This window comes from Mercenaria mercenaria, chromosome 5, assembly GCF_021730395.1.
Source record: "Mercenaria mercenaria strain notata chromosome 5, MADL_Memer_1, whole genome shotgun sequence".
NCBI lineage: Eukaryota > Metazoa > Mollusca > Bivalvia > Venerida > Veneridae > Mercenaria > Mercenaria mercenaria.
This window is the reverse complement of record NC_069365.1, coordinates 50387501-50414486: the sequence shown is the minus strand read 5'-3', so window position 1 is coordinate 50414486 and position 26986 is coordinate 50387501. Positions and strand designations below refer to the sequence as shown.

General features: G+C 34.3%; 1 protein-coding gene across 1 annotated transcript in view; it reads right to left on the bottom strand.

The window, feature by feature from the left end:
- Positions 1–355: 355 nt before the first annotated feature.
- The window catches only part of LOC123558992 (daf-12-interacting protein 1-like), a 27094-nt gene continuing 463 nt past the window's right edge, over positions 356–26986 (bottom strand). Inside the window, exons 2-5 of the mRNA XM_053543491.1 lie at positions 6355–6617; positions 4096–4195; positions 2909–3224; positions 356–2641 (exon numbers count right to left, since the gene is read on the bottom strand). Of these exons, the coding sequence (XP_053399466.1) occupies positions 2282–2641; positions 2909–3224; positions 4096–4195; positions 6355–6617 (1039 nt within the window). The 3' untranslated portion in view covers positions 356–2281. The remainder of the gene's footprint in view (positions 2642–2908; positions 3225–4095; positions 4196–6354; positions 6618–26986) is intronic.

Here is a 26986-nt window from a genome sequence, read left to right as displayed (position 1 = left end):
TCCTAAAAAACACAAATGACAATGTTGCGTTCTTGCTGTTATCTCGTAGCATTAGAGACTAATTTAACCTTTACCCTGCTAAATTTCTAAAATGGACTGGTTCATCATTCAATTTGGTCAATACCATTTATTATTCAAAGGGGTGGTCACTGAAAATTTAGTGCAGACCATGATCAGCACGGAGGTGCAGGCTGATTTTGGTCGCAAAAGGCAGAATCACTTGCCGCCAGCAGACTAAAGGTTAAGATCCGTGCATTTCTTCAACATAAAAAGCTACACATCTGGTTCAGTGTTAAGGCGTTTGTTAATTAAAAGGACGCAAAGGAGTTGGAAGAAAATACAGAAATTATTTGATTTAAACATAAATTTTAATAATTAATAAGTAGATGATTCCTTTACATCATGGATGCCATGCATGCCCACAAGAAACTGTGATAAAATTTAGAAACTGGTGTGTGTTTCGCAGTCAGGCATTAGAATATCATCTATTTTATTATAGTAGCAAAATAGAACTTTGGGGAAAAGAGTGAAAATCATAAACTGAATAAGTTATGTTTTGGAATTTGTAAAATGAAACAGGTTAATCGTTTTGTAATAGATATAAATGTCAACTTAAAGAAAACTTTTATAGTTTACGTTGTATGAATACATTACTCATGGGAAAAACGCGATTGCTTTGTAGGATGTGGGGTGATGTGCGGAGATAGAAATTTTAAAGGAAAAAGCCAAAGTTCAAAATTCGTTCCCTTGCTCAGTACAAACATTTTATAATACTATGGTGGCGGATATCGGACGCTCGACGCTTATACAATCGTCTCGATGGAAATCATACATGGAGGAAGCAGTATCAAAACCACACAGCTTAGGTGAAAAATGATATGGCGAAGTAATTTCGTACAAAAAAACACACAATTTGATTTTACATACTAGTATAAGGAAAGTTTTGAAAATTTCGTACAAGGAAAGTTTAAGGTCGAAAGATTTTTTTGATTTTTTTTGTTGATTTTCAAATCTTTTTTATCTTCTTATTCTCTTTTTTTACTCAAGACCTTTAACTATCCTTGTATTTAGATATAAAAGAAATTTTAGGTAGCTAAAAAAGTTCTAAATTTGATAAATTTCAATCATGAGTGCAAGCATAGGGGTAAGGTCAGACACATTTTTTATCTTTTTTTTAAATTTTTTTCGTATTTTGTATTTTTTTTTAAACTTTTTATCTTTTAAGTGATTTTCTTGTTGTTGTTTTTTTCATACTTCATGACCAACCTATACTTGCTTTGAATCAACGATATTTTATGATGGTAATTACGTCCTAAAATTGATTGATTTTATTACTTCAATATAACAAAAACATGATGTTGTAGTATTTAATTGGGCTTTCTTTTGTAAGCCATAATAAGTTGCCACATCATTTTACTACCTTGAGTGTTTCATGCAGTTTTTTTCCGTCCTTTTTCATACTGCGACGATCGCGTTGTCATTTTTATGGGCCCAAAATATATCTGGGTGAAATATCCAGTTTTAGTCACTAGGTGTACTTAATACGTAATATCATGAAAAAAATGTAGAAAGTTGTTTTATTAAAGGGAGATGGATATAACGTCCTGAATGCAATCAATTTTACTTCAAGAAACTTGGAAGCAAAAAAGCGCATCCTGGATGTTTCCATACCTTTCAATAACTTCTCACACGAATGTATAAATTCGACTGTATTATAACGCGACAGAAAAAAAGAGAAAGTGTGCATATTAAAAGTCTTTTTATCAGGGAAAGTAAATGTAACATCCTGGATGCAGTCAGTTTAACTTCAAGAAACTTGGAAGAAAAAAAGCGCATCCTGGAAGTGTCCATTTAATCCCTTGACCTATGAAGGAAACAAATTGTGTAACCTTTTCCCCACTTAGATAAAAGAAATACTACATTTTGGTACATATCTTATCAAAACATTTTCAGATATAATACTATGCATCCGAAAGTTTTCTTCATTTCATATAAAACCACCTTTCCCGCTTATGTCAAAAATAAAAAAATAAACATACCTTTGATTTGACTTTACTGATTTGGATTATCTGTGTCTGACTACGAAACTTTTTTTCTGCAAAATACGCATGTATTAAGATTTTAATAAAAGCTATCTAGTGAATTAATTTTCCGTTTAAGGTTATTGTTAATATGGTAATTTTTGGAGTATTTAGATAAATTATGTTGTTTATTTGTCATTATTGGGTCTAAAAATGGAGAAAAATAAAAAAAGTGAGCATGCATGACAAATGGTAAGTGATCAAGCTGCGCCCCGCCTAGATACTCCAGAGGAGCATCTAGATCTTGCGGACGCTGGTTGGCAGACGCTGTTGGTAGAATAACTACTTCCTGTTGGGTAGTTTCCGGTATACATGGCGTACGTTCTGCCAACTTCTTCTTCGTGCTTCTCGATGACGTCAATGGCCCCGTTCGAGGTGTAAGGCTCAATCAGTTCGGCGCTTGCATTCATATAATCTTGACTGATCTCTCTCAGGAAGGCGGTAATGCGGACTTGTGCCTCGTGTTTCTTGATGACGTCTACAACATTGTTGTCTGGCAAAGACGGACCGGTAATCTCGTGCTCTTGGATCCTTGGCAATTTTCCGATGTGAAAATTTGCCTGGAAATTCACCGAAACATTATGGTCAAGCGACAAAATTGACATATTACATAATCTAAAATGCCACCGCAGTTATCAAAATATGTCTGCATTTACAATTGTTAAATGAGACAGTGATAAGACAATGCCTTTTAATCAAGATTGAGCTCAATACAAGAAACATTTCTTCAAGAAACTTGAAATTAAGAAGCCCATCCGTAATATGTCTATACTTTTCTTTTCCTATGTAATTAGGTTAACACGATGTAAGCCTCCCAGCCCACTTACCTCTGCTGTCTTTCTACCGATGGCTGGCAGAGTGCTTTTGTTCCTATTGAACATTGATCTGTTTCTTGAAAGTTCTGCCATCATTCTCTCAGCTTCTAATTTGTCTTGCTCTTTTTTTCTTGCCTCTTCCATCTTCTTGGCTTCTCTTTCTTTCTTTTCCCGCCTTTTTCGTTTCCTTTCGGCTTTGACGTCAACAACCAAAGGAGTTGGAGGGCGGTTGGCGGCCGATTCTGAGAAGCAGGAGCTAAGGTTTGGAGATGGTGTAAATTCGTTGCCCAATTGTTGTACTGAGAAAGATTTCAGCTTCTCTATGTTTCTGTTTCGAATACACATAAAAAGTTAATACGGGAATCAATCGCTTACTAGTATTGCTTTTTATCCTTTTCTTAAGGTTACTGACTGTAGTATAAATGAAATGAAAACTTTATATTCTTTATCAGTATACATGTTCTAAAGCGATCATGGCATCATATCGTTTAGACAGATATTTGATTCATATAATGAACTTGTATTTCTAATTTATATTCTAGATCAGTATACATGAAGTAAAGTTATAACGGTATCGTATCGTTTATACAGATATTTGATTCATACTTCTTGATCAGTATACATGTAGTAAAGTTATCACGGTAAAGTATCGTTTATACAGACATTTGATTCATACTTCTTGATCAGTATACATGTAGTAAAGTTATCACGGTATAGTATCGTTTATACAGATATTTGATTCATATATGGACTTTATACTTCTAGCATGCACACAAAAAAATGTATCAAAATTGATATAAAAATTATGCATTTCATTCGAAACTGTCATAAAAAATTTTAACTGAAAATACAAATGCGATCCAATTTTGTTTACTTCAAAAGTCAATTATCGTTAAAACGAAGATACTGTTTCTCAACCAGTTATTTTGATTTTGGTCATGGCATGCACTGAGTGATGAGTGATATCAATATCAAGAAACTACAAAATGCACAGCTAACCTTTAGCCTGCCTTTGCGACCAGTGCAGACCAAGATCAGCCTGCACATCCGTGCAGTCTGATCTTGGTCTGCACTGTCTGTTCGCTATTCAGTCAGTAAATTTTCAGTGAGCTCCCCTTCGAATAATAAGTGGTACTGCCCGAATTGAATGACGGACCAGTCCATTTCCAAAATTTAGCGGGATAAAGGTTTATATTCACCTATTTGTCTGCTTTTGCAATAATTCCATTTTAGAGCAAGACTTTGTTGCCTTTTCCTTCAGCTCAGCTGATACACATGATTGTTCTGACCTTGGTTTGACTGAAATATAACAAATATATTTAGATTATGAACTTTATGTCGATAAATATGCACGAGTTCTGCGGTGGAAATATGTCGCGACTTTAGGAATTATTCCGCTAAAGAATGAGTGTAAATTTCTCGATACAAAGCTAATATCTTTTTATTAATACATACATATCTACGCATATAAATATTATATGAATATTATGAATTACTTCAATAGCCTGAATAAAATTTACAATACTGACGTAAATAAAAAAAAAACGACACACATTTAAATGACGTCATGCACCCGATATGAAATGTAGACGTCAATAATGAGAAATGATGACGTTACTAGTTCCATGAGAATAAAAACGAGTACGTGATCATATTCTATATTCACATTGTATGTTTTTAAAACAATAAAATTGAAATAAAAACATGTTTTCCGCTAAAGTGGAAACACCTTTCGTTCAAGCATCGATTACTCGAGCACCTGTGCTCACACATGAACAATCTATGGGGTACACTGCTGTTCTGTTCACATTATCTGTTTTGGTCGCTCGAAAATATGGATTACTCGGGCAATTCTTTCATTCCCGTGCGAGATCAAATAGATTCATTTTTATGATTATGTAGCCAGCAAAACATATGCTTATGTTTGGGGTTATGCTATTTGTTTTATCACATATTACCGTTGAGCGAGAAATTATAATGCTAGATTTTTGTTTTCAGATGTTTTGTAGCCTCAAAATCAGGAGAGTTAGTAAACACCAGATGCGAAGCGACGAGTAAATATGTCAGTTCTGGTCGCCAAGAGTAAAAGAAATTTTGATCTTACACTGAATCAAATATAAGTCTTTTCAACCGTTTTAACAAAAATCTTCCCCATTTTGTACAGTAGTTTCGTACAGCTGAAACATAAACTACCAGATATATGTCATAGTTATTTTTCAGTAAGTTTTTTCACTGAAAACACATTCACTGACATAAAGATTTTGTATGTTAAAATAAATTTTGAGAATGTTAAATTAGGTTTTGACTTGATGGAAATGAAACTGGACTCAGCAGGAGCTGCCCCATCGTGATGGTCTGGCAAAAGCTACCTAAAAATTATCTACTGACTACAACAATCATCTTATGAAGTTTAAAGGTCATAAGACAAAGTGTTTTTAAGTAAATAATCAGAAACTGTTTTCAACCTCGAGTTCACGGAGACCTTGACCCTTAGGGGTTAACCTCGAAATCAATAGTTGTTTATCTGGTGACGTGTTCACTGAAAATTGACAATTGTAAGCCTATTGGGGCTCCAGATACTGGTCTGAAATTGTTTCCACTTTCAACTACACTTGGTCCTTGACCCTTGACATAATTATTACCCCCCAAAATGTAAGGAATCATCTATTGACTGCAAGCAAAAATCACACGCAGTTAAAAAGCAGTACGCACATGAATATTTTTAGATATTCAGCGGAAATTAATTTCAGTCTCAGGACAATGTATTCAACCGGATTTTTTCCTACTGGCAAAAGGGAGTCATTTAATGACCACAAACGATTATCCTATGAAGTTTTAGTCAATAGGCGAAAGGTCTCTTAAGTTATCGAGCGAAAACTATTTTCATTCTCGAGATCACTGTAGTCGTGACCTTTGACCTACTACTTATAAAGCATTAGTGGTCATTTACAGGCCAACGCGTTCTTTAATTACAGAACAGAAACTTATTTTAGTCTCAAAGTATTTGTGATTTTAAGCTTTGACCTACTGACTCCCAAAATAATTGTTGACATTTACCGACAACAGAAAATTTTCATATAAAGTTTCAATGCAGTAAACCAAATGTTCATGAGTTTAATTTTCTGTCTCAGTGTACTGGTAACCTTGTTTTTTTTTTACCTTGAGAACCCCAAAAGGATTATTAACTGCATACAATGACATTGTGATGTTTGACTACCATGACCTTGACCTTCAACTAACTGTTAACTGACTACAGCCACTGGTGAGTTCAGTTCAGGTGCAGCATTTGAACAAAAAATTATAAAAAATATGTTGTAGTATATAGCACGTTCATTGTTCTGTTAATATTTTATGGTTTTTTTCTCCCGTTTATACACAACTGGACCCAGTGTAGAAGAAGTTTTATGTGAGCATTCTAGAAATGGTTTAGCTACGACACTAGGTAACTTAAGACTTACCTTCATGCACTGCAGTCAGTTTTTGGCCACTGCCGGGCCTCTGGCGTTTGATTTCCTCATTAGGAGAAGTAGATGTCCTCCCACTGTTTGGCCTCTGACGTTTGGTATTCTCTGTCAGTGGAGGGAAAGGTGTCTGTCTGATTGATTGCTTTCTCTGTATACTACTGAGGGGCCTCTCTGGTGCCACAGTCTCTGTACTGGAAGATAAAGAGGTTCTTCCAGGAGGAATTGGGGGAAATTTCTCTCTTGCTCTTGTATGTGACCTGGAAATACAAACATCCATATACTTTAAGATTAACTCAGTAGACATGTTACGCCTGATCTCCATGTATCTAGTAACTAGGATAAGTCAGTCACAAAATTGAAACATTATTGTTCTATCCACTTTCCGTCATAAGATCTTTCCTTGATTTTCCATTATAAAAAAGACAGCATTATTGATATATGCATTATTCTACAAATATCTAATGGAGGTAAAAGGAACGTTTTTAATTCTCAAGCTATCTAGATAAGCTTTTAATTAAACATAAGGATTTTTCAATTGATATGAAAGATTCCACCATTTTGGATACCAAAAAAGTTCTAAAACTTGAATGTTGGCTTTACTTGTCTACATACTATTAGATAGATTGTCTTAAAACTTTAATATCTTAGTTAGCATTAAAGCAATAGCTTTGTAACATTTTGAAAAACTACAGGAAAAATATACCTTTGGCCATAAAATCTTTAAAATCCAAACTGTTGCAACTACTACCTTGGAGTTTTTAAGAATGATGATTAACTTTAATATACCTAGATCTAGTATAATAAAACAGAAATTCACGAAAACCTCTGTAACAGTTACAGATTAGGTTGATTAGACAGTATATTAGTTACTATTCTTCTGTATAATACAGGCTATATTTCTACTAATCTTTTAGGATAGCATGTCAGCGGAACAAAGTGATTTACGTTTTATTAGGTGTCGTTGTGTTTTTCATTTTATGTATGTACAGTATCGATATCGAATATAAACATATTGTTTAAACTCGCTTTTTCAAAATATGGTAATAGGTAACTTTATGATAAAATTAAGATATAAAGAAAAAATATAAGTATTTGTTTTCACGGTAATGTCCTTAAATCAATGTGTGAAGAATTGCATTTTCAGTCTCAGCTGAGTTTGATAATGAAACTTTTATTTCTCATTTCTATCTAAATAGCATGTTTTAAAACTAAATTTAAAGTTAATACTTTCAGTTTCAAATGACTCTTCAGTATTGATGCTCAATCTCGGTTGGAATTTAACCTTGAAGTTTTAGTAAAATTGATATTAAAATTTCAAACTCAAACTCCGCTGACTAGACCGAGACCGACAAATGTTCTGTGAACACGGGGCCTGTACTTCTATGTATGGGTATGCTCAGATTAAATATTTCAATCATAAAGTGTAAGCTTGCACACATCTCCAGTGATATTGCACACATATCCAGAATAATATTTTATAAAGAGAGCACGTGTAATATAAAAGTCATTAGAATATTTTGATTGTTGTTTATTTGTTGTTTACTTCAGCAGAACTCCAATAGAACTGGTGTAGCTCTGTTAGATACAGTCTGAACATACGAATATTTGGTTCCAAGTTTTCACGATCTTGTTTTGTAAACCAAGATTAAAGGTTTAAGTAAAATCTCTCAGCTACTTAGATAGCGTACGCAGATTGTAAGAGCTCATATGTCAAATGGTTCCATTTGTCCTTGAAGTCTGGCAGGTTGACCGGATTTTTTTAATGCGGCCATATTGTCAGTAATAATTTCGAAATATCGAATTTGCCAAAAGTTGATGTATGATAACATGCAAAAAAATATATAATGCAAGCCTTAATATTTGTTCTTAATGTATAATACAAAGCTTAAATAAAATTCCATAAAACAAAACGGGAATTCCGTGCTGCTTGGATTTTGAAATCATACCAAACTTAGAGATCATTGCTGGACGAGTCATTTAAAATACCGCAAGAATGAAAATATTACATAAATTCTAAACATAAAACATTAAAAGAGACATGTAAAACGTAATGAATCAGCGAATGATTATTTGAGCTGCGCCATGAGAAAAACAACATAGTGGCTTTTAAGGCGACCAGCATGGATCAAGACCAGCCTGCGCATCCGCGCAGTCTGGTCAGGATCCATGCTGTTCGCTTTAAAAGCCTATTGCAATTAGAGAAACCGTTAGCGAACAGCATGGATCTTGACCGTCTGGATCCATGCTGGTCGCAAAGCCACTATGTTGGTTTTCTCATGGTGCGGCTCATTTATAGTGAAGTGGGCCGGTGGTCTAGTGGTAACACGCTTGACTGCTAATCCAGAGGTCCGGGGTTCGAATCCCGGTCCATGAACTGGGAATTTCTGAGGTGCTCTTGAGTGTCTCACACCTGACTAAGAGGCCTGTACTGGTTCTTCCCAGGAAAGACGGCTTCGCGTGTATCGGTGCTATACACCGGGCACGTTAAAGAACCAGACTGTCTATTCGCAAAGAGCTAGGCTAAGTTAGCCGGACAGGCCTGTATCTCTCTCTCTCTGTTCTCTCTGTCTGTTCTGGGGGCTATATCTCACTCTGTCCCTCTGGTCAGATCGCTCTGTGTCTGTACTAGTAGAGGATGAATTTCGCGCCCTGTGTGGCTGCGTTTGCTATATGAAAAGCGCCTTTGAACGTGTTTATCATGAAAAGGGCGCTATAAAAATCTGGTATAATAATAATAAGTATTGGATGCCCTGGAAGATTGGTCCAAGGTAGATAACTCTTGTCGTTTTTTTTCTGACAGGGTAATAAAAATGATCAATTGTTTCTTCTAACAAAACCTTCTATTAATGTCCAACGTAGTCAATTATGTTCAGAATGCCATATAGCATTGTATGAATATCTCAGTCTGGAGGAGTTTCTCTTTATCAGTAAGTCAAATATCTGAAATTGTTGTTCCGGCTTTATGAAAGGTGCACTGTCTAGATTGTTTAATTGTGATAGAAATATTATGTAGTCTGAAAAAAAATTTGATACAGACATTCCCAGGCTCTTAAAATATGTAGTTAAACTTCCGTTCGTAGTGTCATCATGCAACCGCATAAACTGAGAACTACATTCGGTTCATATAGTAAATAAAACTGTATTCAAACATTAAAACAAGTCGTCACAGCATAAATAATATTACAGACGTGAACAACATACATGGTTGTTTTAACTGGAGTTTTAACTCAGCGCTTTGTTTTTTTATTTGCTTTAGTAACATTTTTTGTTTTTTCCAAATAAATTTGAGATGTTCTATTTTTATCAATACAAAGTAGAGTATAGAGAATTCTTTCCGGTGGTTGTAAACATATATGCTATTCAAAAAAATTAAAAGAATTATAAGCAAGTCGTGGGCTGAACGCGAAATTATTGTAAATGTATATAAATAAAGAACAAGATACAACAGTTTCGCACTCAGCCCTCAAAGTGCAAAAAAAACATGTTTTGATTAAATTTATATTTTGTTCCTGTAACCAAATAGCGCTACGAGTCTCAAAATTATTTCACTGGCTAGATTCAATTCATAATTAATGACCGGAAACAACTGTGGCTGCGAATCATATCAGGCGGTAGCGAGTTACTAATATAGTATACGTACAAGAAAAAATATGTGGTGTTTAAATAGCAACTTGTTTTAGAGCTTCGCGTATTTTCAAAGAAAATATTTATAATTTGGAAACAACAGATTATGTTTTAGCTAAAGCCGAATACATAATAAGACTTCAATGATTCGAATTTTTATCAATTGTTCCATTTTTGTATAATATGATCGCCTAAAATTTCTTCTTTTCGCGTAACATACGTGTAAGTTATATTTTTAACAAACTTTTTTGGGTCACGATGATCTATAATGAAGTCTGTTTGTCTTTATATGACAAAACACTTCAGAGACGCGGTATCTGTCGACCGAAGATACTGATGGCGTCCACCTTCTTTGACGACGTCGCTTAGTTACACAGTCATATGACTTTCTGTGCGCGTCATTTCGGGAATTTCAGTGGCGTCAAAGACAATGCAAGCATAAAATATCGGAAATAGGCGAATTTGTTTCGTTCATTTCCGTATCGTAAGGTCTGTTGATACATTCTATTTTTAAGTTCTACATTGAAAGGAGGCTACTTATATGTCAGTTTTAGACATTTAGTTGTTAAAACTGATACCTCAAACGATATGAGACTGGTGCTAAGGTTGGCGTAATTAAGACACAATACAGGGTTTTATTTGATGGTAATAAATTAAATTCAGAAATTTAAATATCTGTATAATACTTAATAGTGAAAACATAGTTTTCAAATAATTTCAGGATAAATCATATTTTATTTATTGCTTCACGTTTTTAGAAACGCTATATTTTAACTAATATTAAGATGAAAGGAAATTATGCTATAATAAAAAAAAGAGAAAATTGCAAGCTTTTCTTCTATTTTGTGGCAACGGACCGGGAATCAATCACCAGGAGGTGCTTCAAGCGAACCTAGTACTCAGAAATTCAGTTATGACAGCGCCTGCTTAAAGGATACGAAGCTGGGAGTAGCGACAGGCACCAGTGGCTGGTGTGTATAGGGTAGCTACTAGCATAAATACCATTTAGGTCCAAAGGTCTGGGCCTGCACATGCTTTTCACAAGCGTATTAACTATTTTATCAATAATTCCAAAAGGGGAGATTATATATGTCCAAATATACTTCAAAATGCACCAGAGCTACACGTACAATTCATATTTTTGTGGAGGAGCATTCCCTCATACCCCCTCCCTCAACATCCATATAGCTCATTTATCTTTTAAGCATCAATCATATAGTTTATATATATGTACATAAATAGCATATGCTTATAGAAGTATATGACTGTGCTAAAAATAAGGAACTATAATTTGAAAGGAGAGAGTTGTATTTAGCCACTTTGTGTACTCATTAAAGCAAATTCCCCGATACATAACGTATTACTTTAACATGCTTATAGTTTTTGAATAACAAAATATTTTGAAAATTATTATCTTCAGTTTACTCTGAAAAAAAATCTGACCTTCAAGTTCGTTCTGAAAAAGAAATATTCTGACTTTCACAGAAAGTGCAAAAAAATCATGTCTCCAAGCAAATCCCAGCACCCCCGTCCCAACCCCCTCCCCACCCCCAAGAAGTTCAAATTGACGGCCCCTAATGTCACATTTTCAACTTCACCAACTTTTATCAACATAATGAGAATGACGTCGTGGCACGTCATTTTAAATACGTTAAAGGGGCACCGAAATAATAAATGTATAAGTTTTACAATGTATAATAATGAATAAATAGATAAATAAATTATAAAATGTATCAAAACAAATACAAAATGAATTTGGATTTGAATGCCATTTACAATCTTAAGCACCATATGACGGCAACGTTCCCGTCATATTTGGTCATTATTAAATAAGGTAGTATAATTCATACAGTGAATAGTGTTGTTGACTCACAAATACGTCGTACTGAAACACTAAAAATAGTTTTCGTATTTCACAAGAAGCAAATAACAGTATTTATAAACAATTCATCATCGTATAATTACTCAAAGGATGGTCCACAGCTCGAACTTTTAGAATTTGAAGAAATCTTTAATTTGTTACTATTTGTCTACCTCTTGATTCTATCAACACATCTCTTGAGTATTACAGTGGTGCAAAATACTGATATCGCGAGAGAAAACAATAAAAACAAGAGCTTTCAAAGTACGAAAGACTTTCATAGTGGAAACACTTTTTGTGTCTAGAATTTGATACATATTTTATTAAACTGATGCATAATAAATGCATCAACAAGGTGTGTCTTGGAATAGTCTCGTATGGTCTGTTTTAAAATTAAAGCGTGGTTTCAAAGAAAGTTTTAATATACATAAAAGTTAGCTTTACATTCTAACTACAGGCTAGATATTGAAACCCCCTTGATCCATTCCTATGTTTTAAAGGCTTACCTGTTGCGGTAATATGAACCACAATTCTGCATAGAAAGGAAAGGAATTGTATACAAGAAGTTGGATTAATTACACGCAATATCGAAACTCGGCCGCACTTTTGGTAGTCGGACGGAAAGGCTAACATATTTATGCACCCCTCTCCACACCCTCCCTCCCCTCGCTTCCAGCCTCCCCCAAACTCCAGTAAAAAATAAAAATGAATAGATAAAAAATAACCTAGAAGCCAAAGAAAATTCAAAAGCAGATACAAGCACGACTGTTATAATGCCAGCAGACGAAGTTTTTGGAATATCAAACATGTTTATCCGAACAAAGAATACATTTATATGGGGACACTAAGATATAAAATTTACACAAACTTAAGGTTTAGGAGTACGTCATCAAAACACAGAAATATTTTGTTCTGCCGTACTGTCCTTAAAAAAAAAAACACTTTTATTAATGCCCAATGTAGTCCTTAATATTTGAAATGCCATATAGCATTATATGAATGCCTCAGTTATGAGGAGTTACTCTGCATTAGTAAATTGTTGTTCAGGATATATAATAATAATACTTTATTAAAGACACACTGTCTAGATTGTTTATTTATGATAAAAGAATTACGTAGGCTGATGCAGAAATTCCCAGGCTCTTAAAATGTGTGGTTAAACTCTCGTTCGTAATGTGTCATCAACCGTATTGACTCTAAAAAAGAACACGAGTAAGAAAAATCGAGAAAATAATATTTATCTACATTCCGTATGCGTTTTATTTTCTTTTTTATATATTCATATTATAGTAAATAAAATTGCATTCAAACATTAAAACAAGTATAGAAAATATAACGGACGTAAACAGCTTTCGTGTTTGTTTCAACTTGAGTTGTAACTGAACGCTTAGTTGTGTTTTTACTTGCTTTAATAACATTCTTAAAGGGTTTTTGTTGGGGTTTTTTTTTTTCAAATAAATTTGCGATGTTCTATTTTTATTAATACAAAGTAGAGCATAGAGAATTTTTTCCGGTGGTTGTAAATATATATGCTATTCAAAAAAAGTAAACGAATTACACGCAAATCGTTGGCTGAGCGCGAAACTAATGTAACTGTTTATACAAGTAAAGAACAAGAAACAGCAGTTTTGCGCTAAGCCCACGAAGTAAAAACATGTTTTGATTAAATTTATATGTTGTTCCTGTAGCCTAATAGCTCTACGAGTCTAAAAATAATTTTACTAGCTCTCCAATTCATAATTAATAACCGGAAACAACTGTGGCTACGAATCATATCAGGCGATAGCGGGTTACTTTATAAGAAAGAAAATAAGTGGTGTTTAAATAACAACTTCTATTAGGGCTTCGCGTATATTAAACTAAACATATTTTTGATTTGGAAACAATAGGTTATGATTTAGCTAAAACTGAATGCATAATAAGACTTCCATGATTCGAATTTTTATCAGTTGTTCCATATTGGTATAATATGTTCGCCCAAAATTTCTACTCGTGAAATAAACTTGTAAGTAATACTTTTAACAAACCTTTTTCGGTCACGATGATCCACAATGAAGTCCGATTGTTCTTATATGACAAAAAAACTTTAGAGACGCGGTATCTGTCGACCGAAGATACTGATGGCGCCCAGCTTCTTTGAGGACGTCGCTTAGTTACACAGTCATATGACTTCCTGTGCACGTCATATCGGGAATTTCCGTGGCGTCATAGACAATGCAAGCGTAAAATGTCGGAAATATGCGAATTGGTTTCGGTAAGGACTGTTGATACATTCTATTTTTAGATTCTACATTGAAAGGAGGCGGCGTATATTTCAGTTTTAGACATTTAATTGTTTAAACTGATACCTAAAACGATATGAGACTGGCGCTAAGGTTGGCATAATTAAGACACAATAAAGGGTTTTGTATTTGATGGTAATAAATTCAATTCAGAAATTGGCATATGTAGAAGACTTAATAGTGAAAACATAATTTTCAAATAATTTCAGGATAAATAATATTTTATTTATTGTTTCACGTTTTTAGAAACGCTATATTTTAACTAATATTAAGATGAACGGAAATTATGCTATATTAAAAAAAAAAGAAGAAAAATGCAAGTTTTTGTTCTGTTTTGTGGCAACGGACCGGGACATTCTCGGGAATCACCAGGAGGTACTTGAGGCGACCCTACTCTGAAACTCAGCGATGACAGCTCCTGTTTAACTGGAAGTAGCGACAGTCACCGATGGTAGGCATGTTCCAAGCGGTAGGTAATATTTCCTGGGAAAATGAGCTTCTATTTTATAACGTACATGCTGATGGTTGCAAATATTTTCTGCTACTCCCTGGTCTAATGCGACCTGATAATGCAGTAACGAATTGTTAATCTCAACTATCTACCCAAAACTCCACTCACTTTTCAAGCTGTGAATTGGATAATCTAATCCTTTGATGAAAATACGTCAAAATACAGATTGTATAACAATAAAATTTATTTGTAACAGTCCTGGTGTCATTTTACTGATGTATTTCAGTGAAGTAGAAAAGGTTTAAAATGTAACAAGTGGACGGCTGAACCAGCGAAAAAGTTTTGAACAATTAAGTCCAGGTAGACATTCAAGACTTCAGTATTGAGAATCTCAATCCAGGTTTCCGATCGTGTAATGCGCGGCCAGGTGAGCATGGGTTCTTTCAAACCCCAGCGTTTCCACATGTAAGTTGTCCTGTGTGGCGGAGGAGCTATTCGGAACTCATGACGCCTGTTCATGACATATCTGACCGCCTCTTTGTCATATGTAGCTTTCTTGACTCTTCGAGTGCTGGAGATCATGAGTTCGATCCCCAGCCGCGTCATACCAAAGACGTGAAAAAATGGTACCAGTAGCTCACTTGCTTGGCACTCATTATTTTAAAGGAAACTGGCATCTCTTCTTTCATACCTTCGTGACGATGGATTCCATCAGGAAAGGGGTGCAATTAATATAAGTTGTAGAACCTGGTTCACTCTAGGCTTTGGACGTACAAGCGGGATGTTTTAGTTGGATTCCACATTACTGATTCTGATGTTTCGGCGAAAAAACCATGAGTTATGTTCGCGCCTTTCGTGATTTTGTCAATAATGGAGTCACAGGAAAGGGTATTTGTTAGGAACATTCTAAGGTACATGTACTTGGTACACACATCTGAATCAAGTGTGTCCATACATTTTGAGATTCTTCTCTCAGTGTACTCACGTGACAATGTATTTTTCAGGGGTGAAAAGACATATCCCTTCACTTCTCCGGGTCCCTTTCTGCAAGTTATAAAGGTTTTGTTACATGCTATGGCAACCGACTTCAAAGTTGATCATGGTATACCGGCATACCGACCAGTTATTGGCGAAGAGTAAAGATTTCGGTTGTTCGTGCAAAGGTAAATCGTTGAAGAAAACTAGAAAAGAGTATTGGACTGAGGATACTTCCTTTGGGAACACCACTGATAGTTCAAATATTGCTCCATCGACGATCACTTAATATGTTCTGTCTAATAAAACAGATTTAGTAACTGGGTCTTGCAGCTTCGTCTCCCCTTTGAAGCAATATACGCACATAGACTGGAGTTGGTGCTAGTCATATGTCACATAAATAATGTCACGAAATCGCTGACATGTGTCCGAGCATCTTTAAACGGCAGGTAAGGGACACTGGCCTGTATTTGCTGGCCCTGAAATGCTGACTCAGAATGATGGCATTGGCATTATATGATCGTTCGGAGTGTTGACAGAAATAAGTGAATTGTTTAGATATCATGACTGATTTTGAATTTTTATCTCCAAAATAAATTTTAGCCTTATTATTAAACGAAAATAATGACTTATATTATTATGCATTCTCACGTATAGCATATAACGTCACATTTTCAACTTGACCAACGTTTGTCAACATAATTAAAATGAAGTCACAAGTCGTGGTGTCCTTTTCAGCAGGTCATTTTAAAGACTTTATAGAGGCGCCGAAGTGATAAATATATTAAAAGGTATTGCTTAGTGTTAGAACAGTGTTTATAATAATGAATATATAAATAAATTATTTACAAATATATCAAAACAAATACAAAATGGAACCTCAATATGAATACCATTTACAATTTTATGCACCATAGAACGGCAACGTTCCTGTCATATTTGATCATTATGAAATAAGGTAGAATTCATACAGTGGATATTGTTTTTGACTCACAAATACGTTGTACTGAAACACTAAAAACATTTTTCGTATTTCTCAAAATGCAAATAACAGTATAATAATAATCATTGTACAATTGCTCAAAGGATGATCCACAGTTCGAACGTCTCGAATTTGAAGAAATCTTTACTTTGTTACGATATGTCTACCTCTTGCTTCTATCAACCACTCTCTTGGGTATTAAAGTGGTCGAAAATACTGATATCGCGAGTGAAAACAATAAAAACAAGAGCTTTCAAAGGAGACAGCAAATCTTCTATTTCGATGACTAGTATTAAATGCGGTAAGGAAACAGTATGAGAGATTTTCATAATGGAAACACTATTTGTCTTGAACCTGATGCATATTTTATTAAACTGGTGCATATTAAATGCATCGGACGGAAGTTTTTGGCATATCAAACATGTTAATTCGAACAAAGAATACATTTATATGGGGACACTAAGATATAAAAAATTACACACGTACGGTTTACGAGTATGTCATCAAAACACAAACATATTTGATAAACGAACTACATCTTAACTAACAATCTACCTTACCATTACATGTTCTGCCGTACTTTCGCATACGATGGATACTTAAAATATTCAAAAAGTTGTCCCCCTTTAAAAAAAGAACACCATTTGTAAAGAAATAAAACTAAACAATTGCTGAAAACTACGTTCCACCTAGTTGTGTGAAATTTGAGCACTGGGACATTATTGCAAATGCATCAAAATCAAGACATGTAACAGTTCTTTGAAAATGGCGAGTTTTTAAAGGCGTTGAACTGTCCAAAAAGTGTGGCACCCTTTATGCAGTCCTTTTCCGGAATTCATTTTTTTATATCAGTAAACTGTAAATTATTTTGTACAGTAATATACATGTTTTACAAGTGTTCCGTTTTCATGTGAATCAGCCCTTTCTTTCTATGTTGCTACTTTCTCAAAATGTAAGGATTAGCGTTAGAATACGTGTAACTAACACATTACGTATATACTATAGTAAATAACACTCGGATATAACATATAAGTCTGCTTCCCTGGAAATAGTTCTCCCAGGACTGGTATCTAAGAAAGAACGCTGTGCGACTGGCACCTGTTCGCTACACCGCACATTCACTACCTTGATGCATTTAATACCACCAAAAAAGTACGAAAGTTGCTGCAAGCTGCAGCAAAAGGAATCTCGGCGCCAAACAAAGCAGTGTACGTAGTACGGATAGAATAGGAGATGTATAGAGATACTGTTGTGTTTGTTGTAGACCCTAGGCAAACAGACAGTCTAATGGGGTTTTATGAATGTTGGAGAAAAAACATTGCCTTTGTAGTGTGAGCAGGATTTTTATTGTTGTATTTAGTGACCTAATTATTGACTGATCACGACCCATATGCGAAATTGACCTCTAAGTTTCGGTATATGGAATGAAATGTATTGCATACACAAGGTTGTGCTTCAAACGTAGCTCAGATATTATCAAGATCATTATTCTGATAAATGTGGGCTCTATATGATACTTTCAAGTTAAATGATGTGGAAGGACTAAAATGTACAATAAATGAAACACAACACACATCATTTTATCCCGCATAGGGGCGTGAAACTCACAGTTTAAAAGGAACAAGAAAAATTTAACCCAAGTGTTATATGTTGACGATTATGTTGGTGTATTTACTTAACGGGTATTGTTGTTGTTGTTGTTGTTGTTTTCTTCACCTCCTCCTTAGGAAAACAGCTTCTGAATATGCAGCAATGAATATTGACCAAACAGTTCACTACTATAAGCACTTTTAACACTATATACAGTCATATACTGATCAACTGGTATTTTGGAAGGACAAACTGTCAATGTTGTGCAGTCAGCCACCTCTCAAGAAAGGCTATTGTTCTGATATTGCTAAAGGTCTGCCTGTAAGAAATCTGCATTGAGATAATAGAGTAAGGATACTTTAAAATGCAAGTCACCTTGGTTCAAAGGCAAGTTGTTTGCCCTATTGTTAGGTGACATTTGTAAAAAACGTTTGACTATAAATATGCATATCAAACATTAAACACATAAACACTTAACTTTAAAAAATAATCAAAGTATCAAATTAAAAACATAAGACTGTTTATTGATGTTTGTTCCAGACGTACGTACTGTGTAATAAGTTTGGTTGTAATAAGTTTGGTGTTGATTACCAAAAGAGGAATAGGCATAGCCATGCCTACATTAAGATGACAGAGCTTTAAGGAGTTCCAGATTAAGTTACAAACTTAATATATAGAAACAATATCCATGCCTACATTAAGATGACAGAGCTTTAAGGAGTTCCAGATTGAGTCACAAACTTAATATATAGAAACAATATCCATGCCTACATTAAGATGACAGAGCTTTAAGGAGTTCCAGATTGAGTTAAAAACTTAATACATAGAAACAATATCCATGCCTACATTAAGATGACAGAGCTTTAAGGAGTTCCAGATTGAGTTACAAACTTAATATATAGAAACAATATCCATGCCTACATTAAGATGACAGAGCTTTAAGGAGTTCCAGATTGAGTTACAAACTTAATACATAGAAACAATATCCATGCCTACATTAAGATGACAGAGCTTTAAGGAGTTCCAGATTGAGTTACAAACTTAATACATAGAAACAATATCCATGCCTACATTAAGATGACAGAGCTTTAAGACGTTCCAGATTGAGTTACAAACTTAATACATAGAAACAATATCCATGCCTACATTAAGATGACAGAGACTTTAAGGAGTTCCAGATTAGTACAAACTTAAGACATAGAAACAATATCCATGCCTACATTTAGATGACAGAGCTTACTTAAGGAGTTCGATTGAGTTACAACTTAACTAGAAACAATATCATGCCTACATTAGATGACGAGCTTTACAACTTCAGATTGATACAACTTAATACATAGAAACAATATCCATGCCTACATTAAGATGACAGAGCTTTCAAGGAGTTCCAGATTGAGTTACAAACTTAATACATAGAAACCAATATCCATGCCTACATTTAGATGACAGAGACTTGTACCTTTAAGGAGTTCCAGATTCAGGTACAAACTTAATACATAGAAACAATATCCATGCCTACATTAAGATGACAGAGCTTTCAGGAGTTCCAGATTGAGTTACAAACTTAATACATAGAAACCAATATCCATGCCTACATTTAGATGACAGAGACTTGTACCTTTAAGGAGTTCCAGATTCAGGTACAAACTTAATACATAGAAACAATATCCATGCCTACATTAAGATGACAGAGCTTTCAGGAGTTCCAGATTGAGTTACAAACTTAATACATAGAAACCAATATCCATGCCTACATTAGATGACAGAGACTTGTACTTAAGGAGTTCCAGATTCGGTACAAACTTAATACATAGAAACAATATCCATGCCTACATTAAGATGACAGAGCTTTCAGGAGTTCCAGATTGAGTTAAAAACTTAATACATAGAAACAATATCCATGCCTACATTAAGATGACAGAGCTTGTACTAAGGAGTTCCAGATTAGGTACAAAACTTAATACATAGAAACAATATCCATGCCTACATTAAGATGACAGAGCTTTCTAAGGAGTTCCAGATTGAGTTACAAACTTAATACATAGAAACAATATCCATGCCTACATTAAGATGACAAGATGTCCCTTTAAGGAGTTCCAGATTGAGTTACAAACTTAATACATAGAAACAATATCATGCCTACCTTAAGATGACAGAGACTTGTACCTATAAGGGATTCCAGATTGAGTTACAAACTTAATACATAGAAACCAATATCCATGCCTACATTAAGATGACAGAATGACCTTAAGGAGTTCCAGATTGATTATACCATGTTAAGATGACAGAGTTTTCCAGGAGTTCCAGATTGAGTTACAAACTTAATACATAGAAACAATATCCATGCCTACATTAAGATGACAGAACTTGTACCTTTAAGGAGTTCCAGATTCGGGTACAAACTTAATACATAGAAACAATATCCATGCCTACATTAAGATGACAGAGCTTTCAGGAGTTCCAGATTGAGTTACAAACTTAATACATAGAAACCAATATCCATGCCTACATTTAAGATGACAGAGACTTTAGGAGTTCCAGATTAGTACAAACTTAATACATAGAAACAATATCCATGCCTACATTAGATGACAGAGTTTTCAGGAGTTCCAGATTGAGTTACAAACTTAATACATAGAAACAATATCCATGCCTACATTAGATGACAGAGACTTTTAGGAGTTCCAGATTAGGTTACAAACTTAATACATAGAAACAATATCCATGCCTACATTAAAGATGACGGGAGCTTTAAGGAGTTCCAGATTGAGTTACAAACTTAATACATAGAAACAATATCCATGCCTACATTAAGATGACAGAGCTTTCAGGAGTTCCAGATTGAGTTACAAACTTAATACATAGAAACCAATATCCATGCCTACATTTAGATGACAGAGACTTGTACCTTTAAGGAGTTCCAGATTCAGGTACAAACTTAATACATAGAAACAATATCCATGCCTACATTAAGATGACAGAGCTTTCAGGAGTTCCAGATTGAGTTACAAACTTAATACATAGAAACCAATATCCATGCCTACATTTAGATGACAGAGACTTGTACCTTTAAGGAGTTCCAGATTCAGGTACAAACTTAATACATAGAAACAATATCCATGCCTACATTAAGATGACAGAGCTTTCAGGAGTTCCAGATTGAGTTACAAACTTAATACATAGAAACCAATATCCATGCCTACATTTAGATGACAGAGACTTGTACCTTTAAGGAGTTCCAGATTCAGGTACAAACTTAATACATAGAAACAATATCCATGCCTACATTAAGATGACAGAGACTTGTACCTTTAAGGAGTTCCAGATTGAGTTACAAACTTAATACATAGAAACAATATCCATGCCTACATTAAGATGACAGAGACTTGTACCTATAAGGAGTTCCAGATTAAGTTACAAAGATAATACATGGAAACCAATATCCATGCCTACATTAAGATGACAGAGACTTGTACCTTAAGGAGTTCCAGATTAAGTTACAAACTTAATACATAGAAACAATTCCATGCCTACATTAAGATGACAGAGCTTAAGGATCCAGATTAGTCAAATATACTAGACACCTGCTACATAGATGACAGGAGCTTTAAGAGTTCCAGATTGAGTTACATACTTAATACATAGAAACATATCCATGCTCATAAGATGACATGTACCTTTAAGGAGTTCCAGATTGAGTTACAAACTTAATACATAGAAACAATATCCATGCCTACATTAAGATGACAGAAACTTGTACCTTTCAAGAGTTCCAGATTGAGTTACAAACATAATACATAGAAACAATATCCATGCCTACATTAAGATGACAGACAAGGAGTTCCAGATTGAGTTACAAACATAATACATAGAAACAATATCCATGCCTACATTAAGATGACAGAGACTTGTACCTATAAGGAGTTCCAGATTGAGTTACAAAGATAATACATAGAAACAATATCCATGCCTACATTAAGATGACAGTAGCTTTAAGGAGTTCCAGATTGAGTTACAAACATAATACATAGAAACCAATATCCATGCCTAATTTAGATGACAGAGCTTACTTAAGGAGTTCCAGATTAGTTACAAACTAATACATAGAAACAATATCCATGCCTACATTAAGATGACAGAGACTTGTCAGAAGATTCCAGATTGAGTTACAAAATTAATACATAGAAACAATTATGCCTACTTTTAAGATGACAGAGACTTGTACCTATAAGGATGTTCCAGATTGAGTTACAAACTAATACATAGAAACAATATCCATGCCTACATTAAGATGACAGAGACTTGTACCTTAAGGAGTTCCAGATTAGTTACAAACTTAATACATAGAAACAATATCCATGCCTACATTAGATGACAGAGACTGTACCTTTAAGGAGTTCCAGATTGAGTTACAAATAATACATAGAAACAATATCCATGCTACATTAGAGAGACAGAGACTTGTACCTTTAAGGAGTTCCAGATTGAGTTACAAAGATAATACATAGAAACAATATCCGTGTCTACATTGAGACGACAGAGACTTGTACCTTTAAGGAGTTCCAGATTGAGTTACAAAGTTAATACATAGAAACAATATCCGTGCCTACATTGAGACGACAGAGACTTGTACCTTTAAGGATTCCAGATTGAGTTACAAACAGACATCATCTACATAGAAAACAACTATCGATTGTCTACATTAAGACAGAACTTGTACACTTAAGGAGTTCGAGATTGAGTTACAAACTTAATACATAGAAACAATATCCATGTCTACATTAAGACGACAGACACTTGTACCTATAAGGAGTTCGGGATTTAGTTACAAAGTTAATACATAGAAACAATATCCGTGTCTACATTGAGACGACAGAGACTTGTACCTTAAAGGAGTTCAAGATTGAGTTACAAAGATAATACATAGAAACAATATCCATGTCTACATTAAGACGACAGAGACTTGTACCTGTAAGGAGTTCCAGATTGAGTTACAAAGATAATACATAGAAACAATATCCATGCCTACATTGAGACGACAGAGACTTGTACCTTAAAGGAGTTCCAGATTGAGTTACAAAGATAATACATAGAAACAATATCCATGTCTACATTAAGACGACAGAGACTTGTACCTGTAAGGAGTTCCAGATTTAGTTACAAAGTTAATACATAGAAACAATATCCATGTCTACATCAAGACGACAGAGACTTGTACCGTTAAGGAGTTCCAGGTTGGGTTACAAAGTTAATACATAGAAAACAATATCCGTGGCTTCATCAAGACGACACAGACTTGTACCTTTAAGGAGTTCCAGATTGAGTTACAAACTTAATACATAGAAACAATATCCATGTCTACATTAAGATGACAGAGACTTGTACCTTTAAGGAGTTCCAGATTGAGTTACAAACATAATACATAGAAACAATATCCATGTCTACATTAAGGTGACAGAGACTTGTACCTTTAAGGAGTTCCAGATTGAGTTACAAAGTTAATACATAGAAACAATATCCATGCCTGCATTAAGATGACGGAGCTTTAAGGAGTTCCAGATTGAGTTACAAACTTAATACATAGAAACAATATCCATGTCTACATTAAGATGACAGAGACTTGTAACTTTAAGGAATTCCAGATTGAGTTACAAAGTTAATACATAGAAACAATATCCATGCCTACATCAAAATAACAGATCTTTAAGGAGTTTCAGATTGAGTTACAAAGTTAATACATAGAAACTAATACCTCTGTCTACATTAAGATGATAGAGACTTGTACCTTTAAGGAGTTCCAGATTGAGTTACAAAGTTAACACATAGAAACCAATATCCGTGCCTACATTAAGATGACAGAGACTTGTACCTTTAGGGAGTTCCAGATTGAGTTACAAAGTTAACACATAGAAACAAATATCCGTGCCTACATTAAGATGGCAGAGACTTGTACCTTTAAGGAGTTCCAGATTGAGTTACAAAGTTAATACATAGAAACAGTATCCATGCCTACATTAAGGTGACAGAGACTTGTACCTTTAAGGAGTTCCAGATTGAGTTACAAAGTTAATACAACAATATCCATGCCTACATTAAGATGACAGAGCTTTAAGGAGTTCCAGATTGAGTTACAAAATTAATACATAGAAACCAATGCCCCTGTCTACATTAAGATGACAGAGACTTGTACCTTTAAGGAGTTCCAGATTGAGTTACAAAGTTAACACATAGAAACAATATCCGTGCCTACATTAAGGTGACAGAGACTTGCATCTTTAAGGAGTTCCAGATTGAGTTACAAAGTTAATACATAGAAACAGTATCCATGTCTACATTAAGATGACAGAGACTTTTACCTTTAAGGAGTTCCAGATTGAGTTACAAAGTTAATACATAGAAACAGTATCCATGTCTACATTAAGATGACAGAGACTTGTACCTTTAAGGAGTTCCAGATTGAGTTACAAAGTTAATATATAGAAACAGTATCCATGTCTACAATACGATAACAGACACTTGTACATTTAAGGAGTTCCAGATTGAGTTACAAAGTTAATACATAGAAACAATATCCATGCCTATACATTAAGATGACAGACACTTGTACCTATAAGGAGTTCCAGATTGAGTTACAATCTTAATACATAGAAACAATATCCATGCCTACATTAAGATGACAGACACTTGTACCTTTAAGTAGTTCCAGATTGAGTTACAAACTTGATACATAGAAACAATATCCATGTCTACATTAAGATGACAGACACTTGTACATTTAAGGAGTTCCAGACTGAGTTACAAAGTTAATACATAGAAACAATATCCATGCCTATACATTAAAATGACAGACACTTGTACCTTTAAGGAGTTCCAGATTGAATTACAAACTTAATACATAGAATCAATATCCATGTCTACATTAAGGTTGACAGAGACTTGCACCTTTAAGGAGTTCCAGGTTGAGTTACAAAGTTAATACATAGAAACAATACCCATGCCTACATTAAGACGACAGAGCTTTAAGGAGTTCCAGATTGAGTTACAAAGTTTATACATAGAAACCAATACCCATGTCTACATTAAGATGACAGAGACTTGTACCTTTAAGGAGTTCCAGATTGAGTTACAAGGTTAATACATAGAAACAATATCCATGCCTACATTAAGATGACAGAGACTTGTGTCTTTAAGGAGTTCCAGATTGAGTTACAAGGTTAATACATAGAAACAATATCCATGTCTACATTAAGATGACAGAGACTTGTATCTTTAAGGAGTTCCAGATTGAGTTACAAACTTAATACATAGAAACAATATCCATGCCTACATTAAGATGACAGAGACTTGTACCTTAAGGATTTCCAGATTGGGTAACAAACTAAATACATTGAAACAACGACATAGTAAGAACACGATGCACAACATAAACAATCCTTTAACAAATACTTAACACTTAATACTTCTACAGAAGTAGAGAAGTAGTAGTTAAAACTAACTTATATACAGACCAATAAAAATGACACAATAAAGTTGGTTTAAAAATTAAAAACTTTACAAAGCAGTACCCGGAATTTCGGTTGGAATAAAAGGCCTATACCCACCCCCAGCCCCATCATATGAAATAAATGCGACAAATAACAATATAATAAATCAATATTTAGAATAAAATAAAATATAAAATTATTACACACGAAAAAGGTAACCTTCTTTCTGGCGCATTCATCAAACTTAAAACGAAATTATTTTTCCACGTGATGTCCGACTTTCGACTTTTCTGCTCTTTGATTCCTTTGCTGCTTCTTTTTTTCTAGTGAAACTTATTTTTCTCGTTTGTTTTGTTAAATCTAGTGCCATTATTATGGGCCAGATCAGACATTTAAAATAAAAATTTGAAATTTTGCAAATTGAAAAGGAAAAAATCTTCATTTACGACATATACTGCACTCATAAAAAGCCATCACAAATACTCCACGCCAATACATTATTGTACCAAAGGGACGCGCGGACTCAAAAATAAATTAATATGAGCTCGCATGAAACAATCCTTTCGATTTAATCAAATTCGCAAGCAAATAACACATAAATACTGTTAAATATACAAACTCTCTACTCTGATAGCTATGAATGGGTAATATCTAGGCTCTGAATATGCATGTTTTGAAAAAAATACACCCAAGACCGTGAAAATGTGATTTTTTTTTCACATATTTTGCAGTAAATTGCAATGAAATGTTCATTTTCTATCAAAATCTGACCAAAATAGCCCATTTATACCCATATCTGGACAAATCTTAATTTTTGCCAATGTTGATGTTATTGGCTATACAGTAGTAAATAAATTTGCTATATGTTCTATATAAAATTAACAATCTTCTGAGAGCTGTAACACATAGCCAGGCCCATTTTAAAAAAGAATTACTAGCCTTATGTTCTTAAATTGCCTATAAACCAGCAAAAAACACCAAGAAAAGTAGCGGTCATATATCTTCTAAGAGAGATTTTTTGTCTGACAGGTCGACACTATGGAATATCTTCCAAACTGACAGCTAGATAGTGAGTATAAACACATCAGTAATAAGATTTGTTTACATTTCTATAATTGCAAAAAGTCTCCTTGAAAAAGCTTCCAAAATGTCAAGTATAGATCCACAATGAAATAAAAACAGAAACTGACTTATATAAAACATGAAAATGCCACCTTAACTGGGAAAATGAGGATTTTTCTTTCCGCCATTATCTGATAGTCCCGAAGTGCTGCTTGATTACCTATTTAGTTCTATTGTACCAATGAGCAAAAATAAAAAAGGGAGATGAAAAAAATATGTTGATTTAGCAACCCTTCTGATTATCTAACTAAGAAT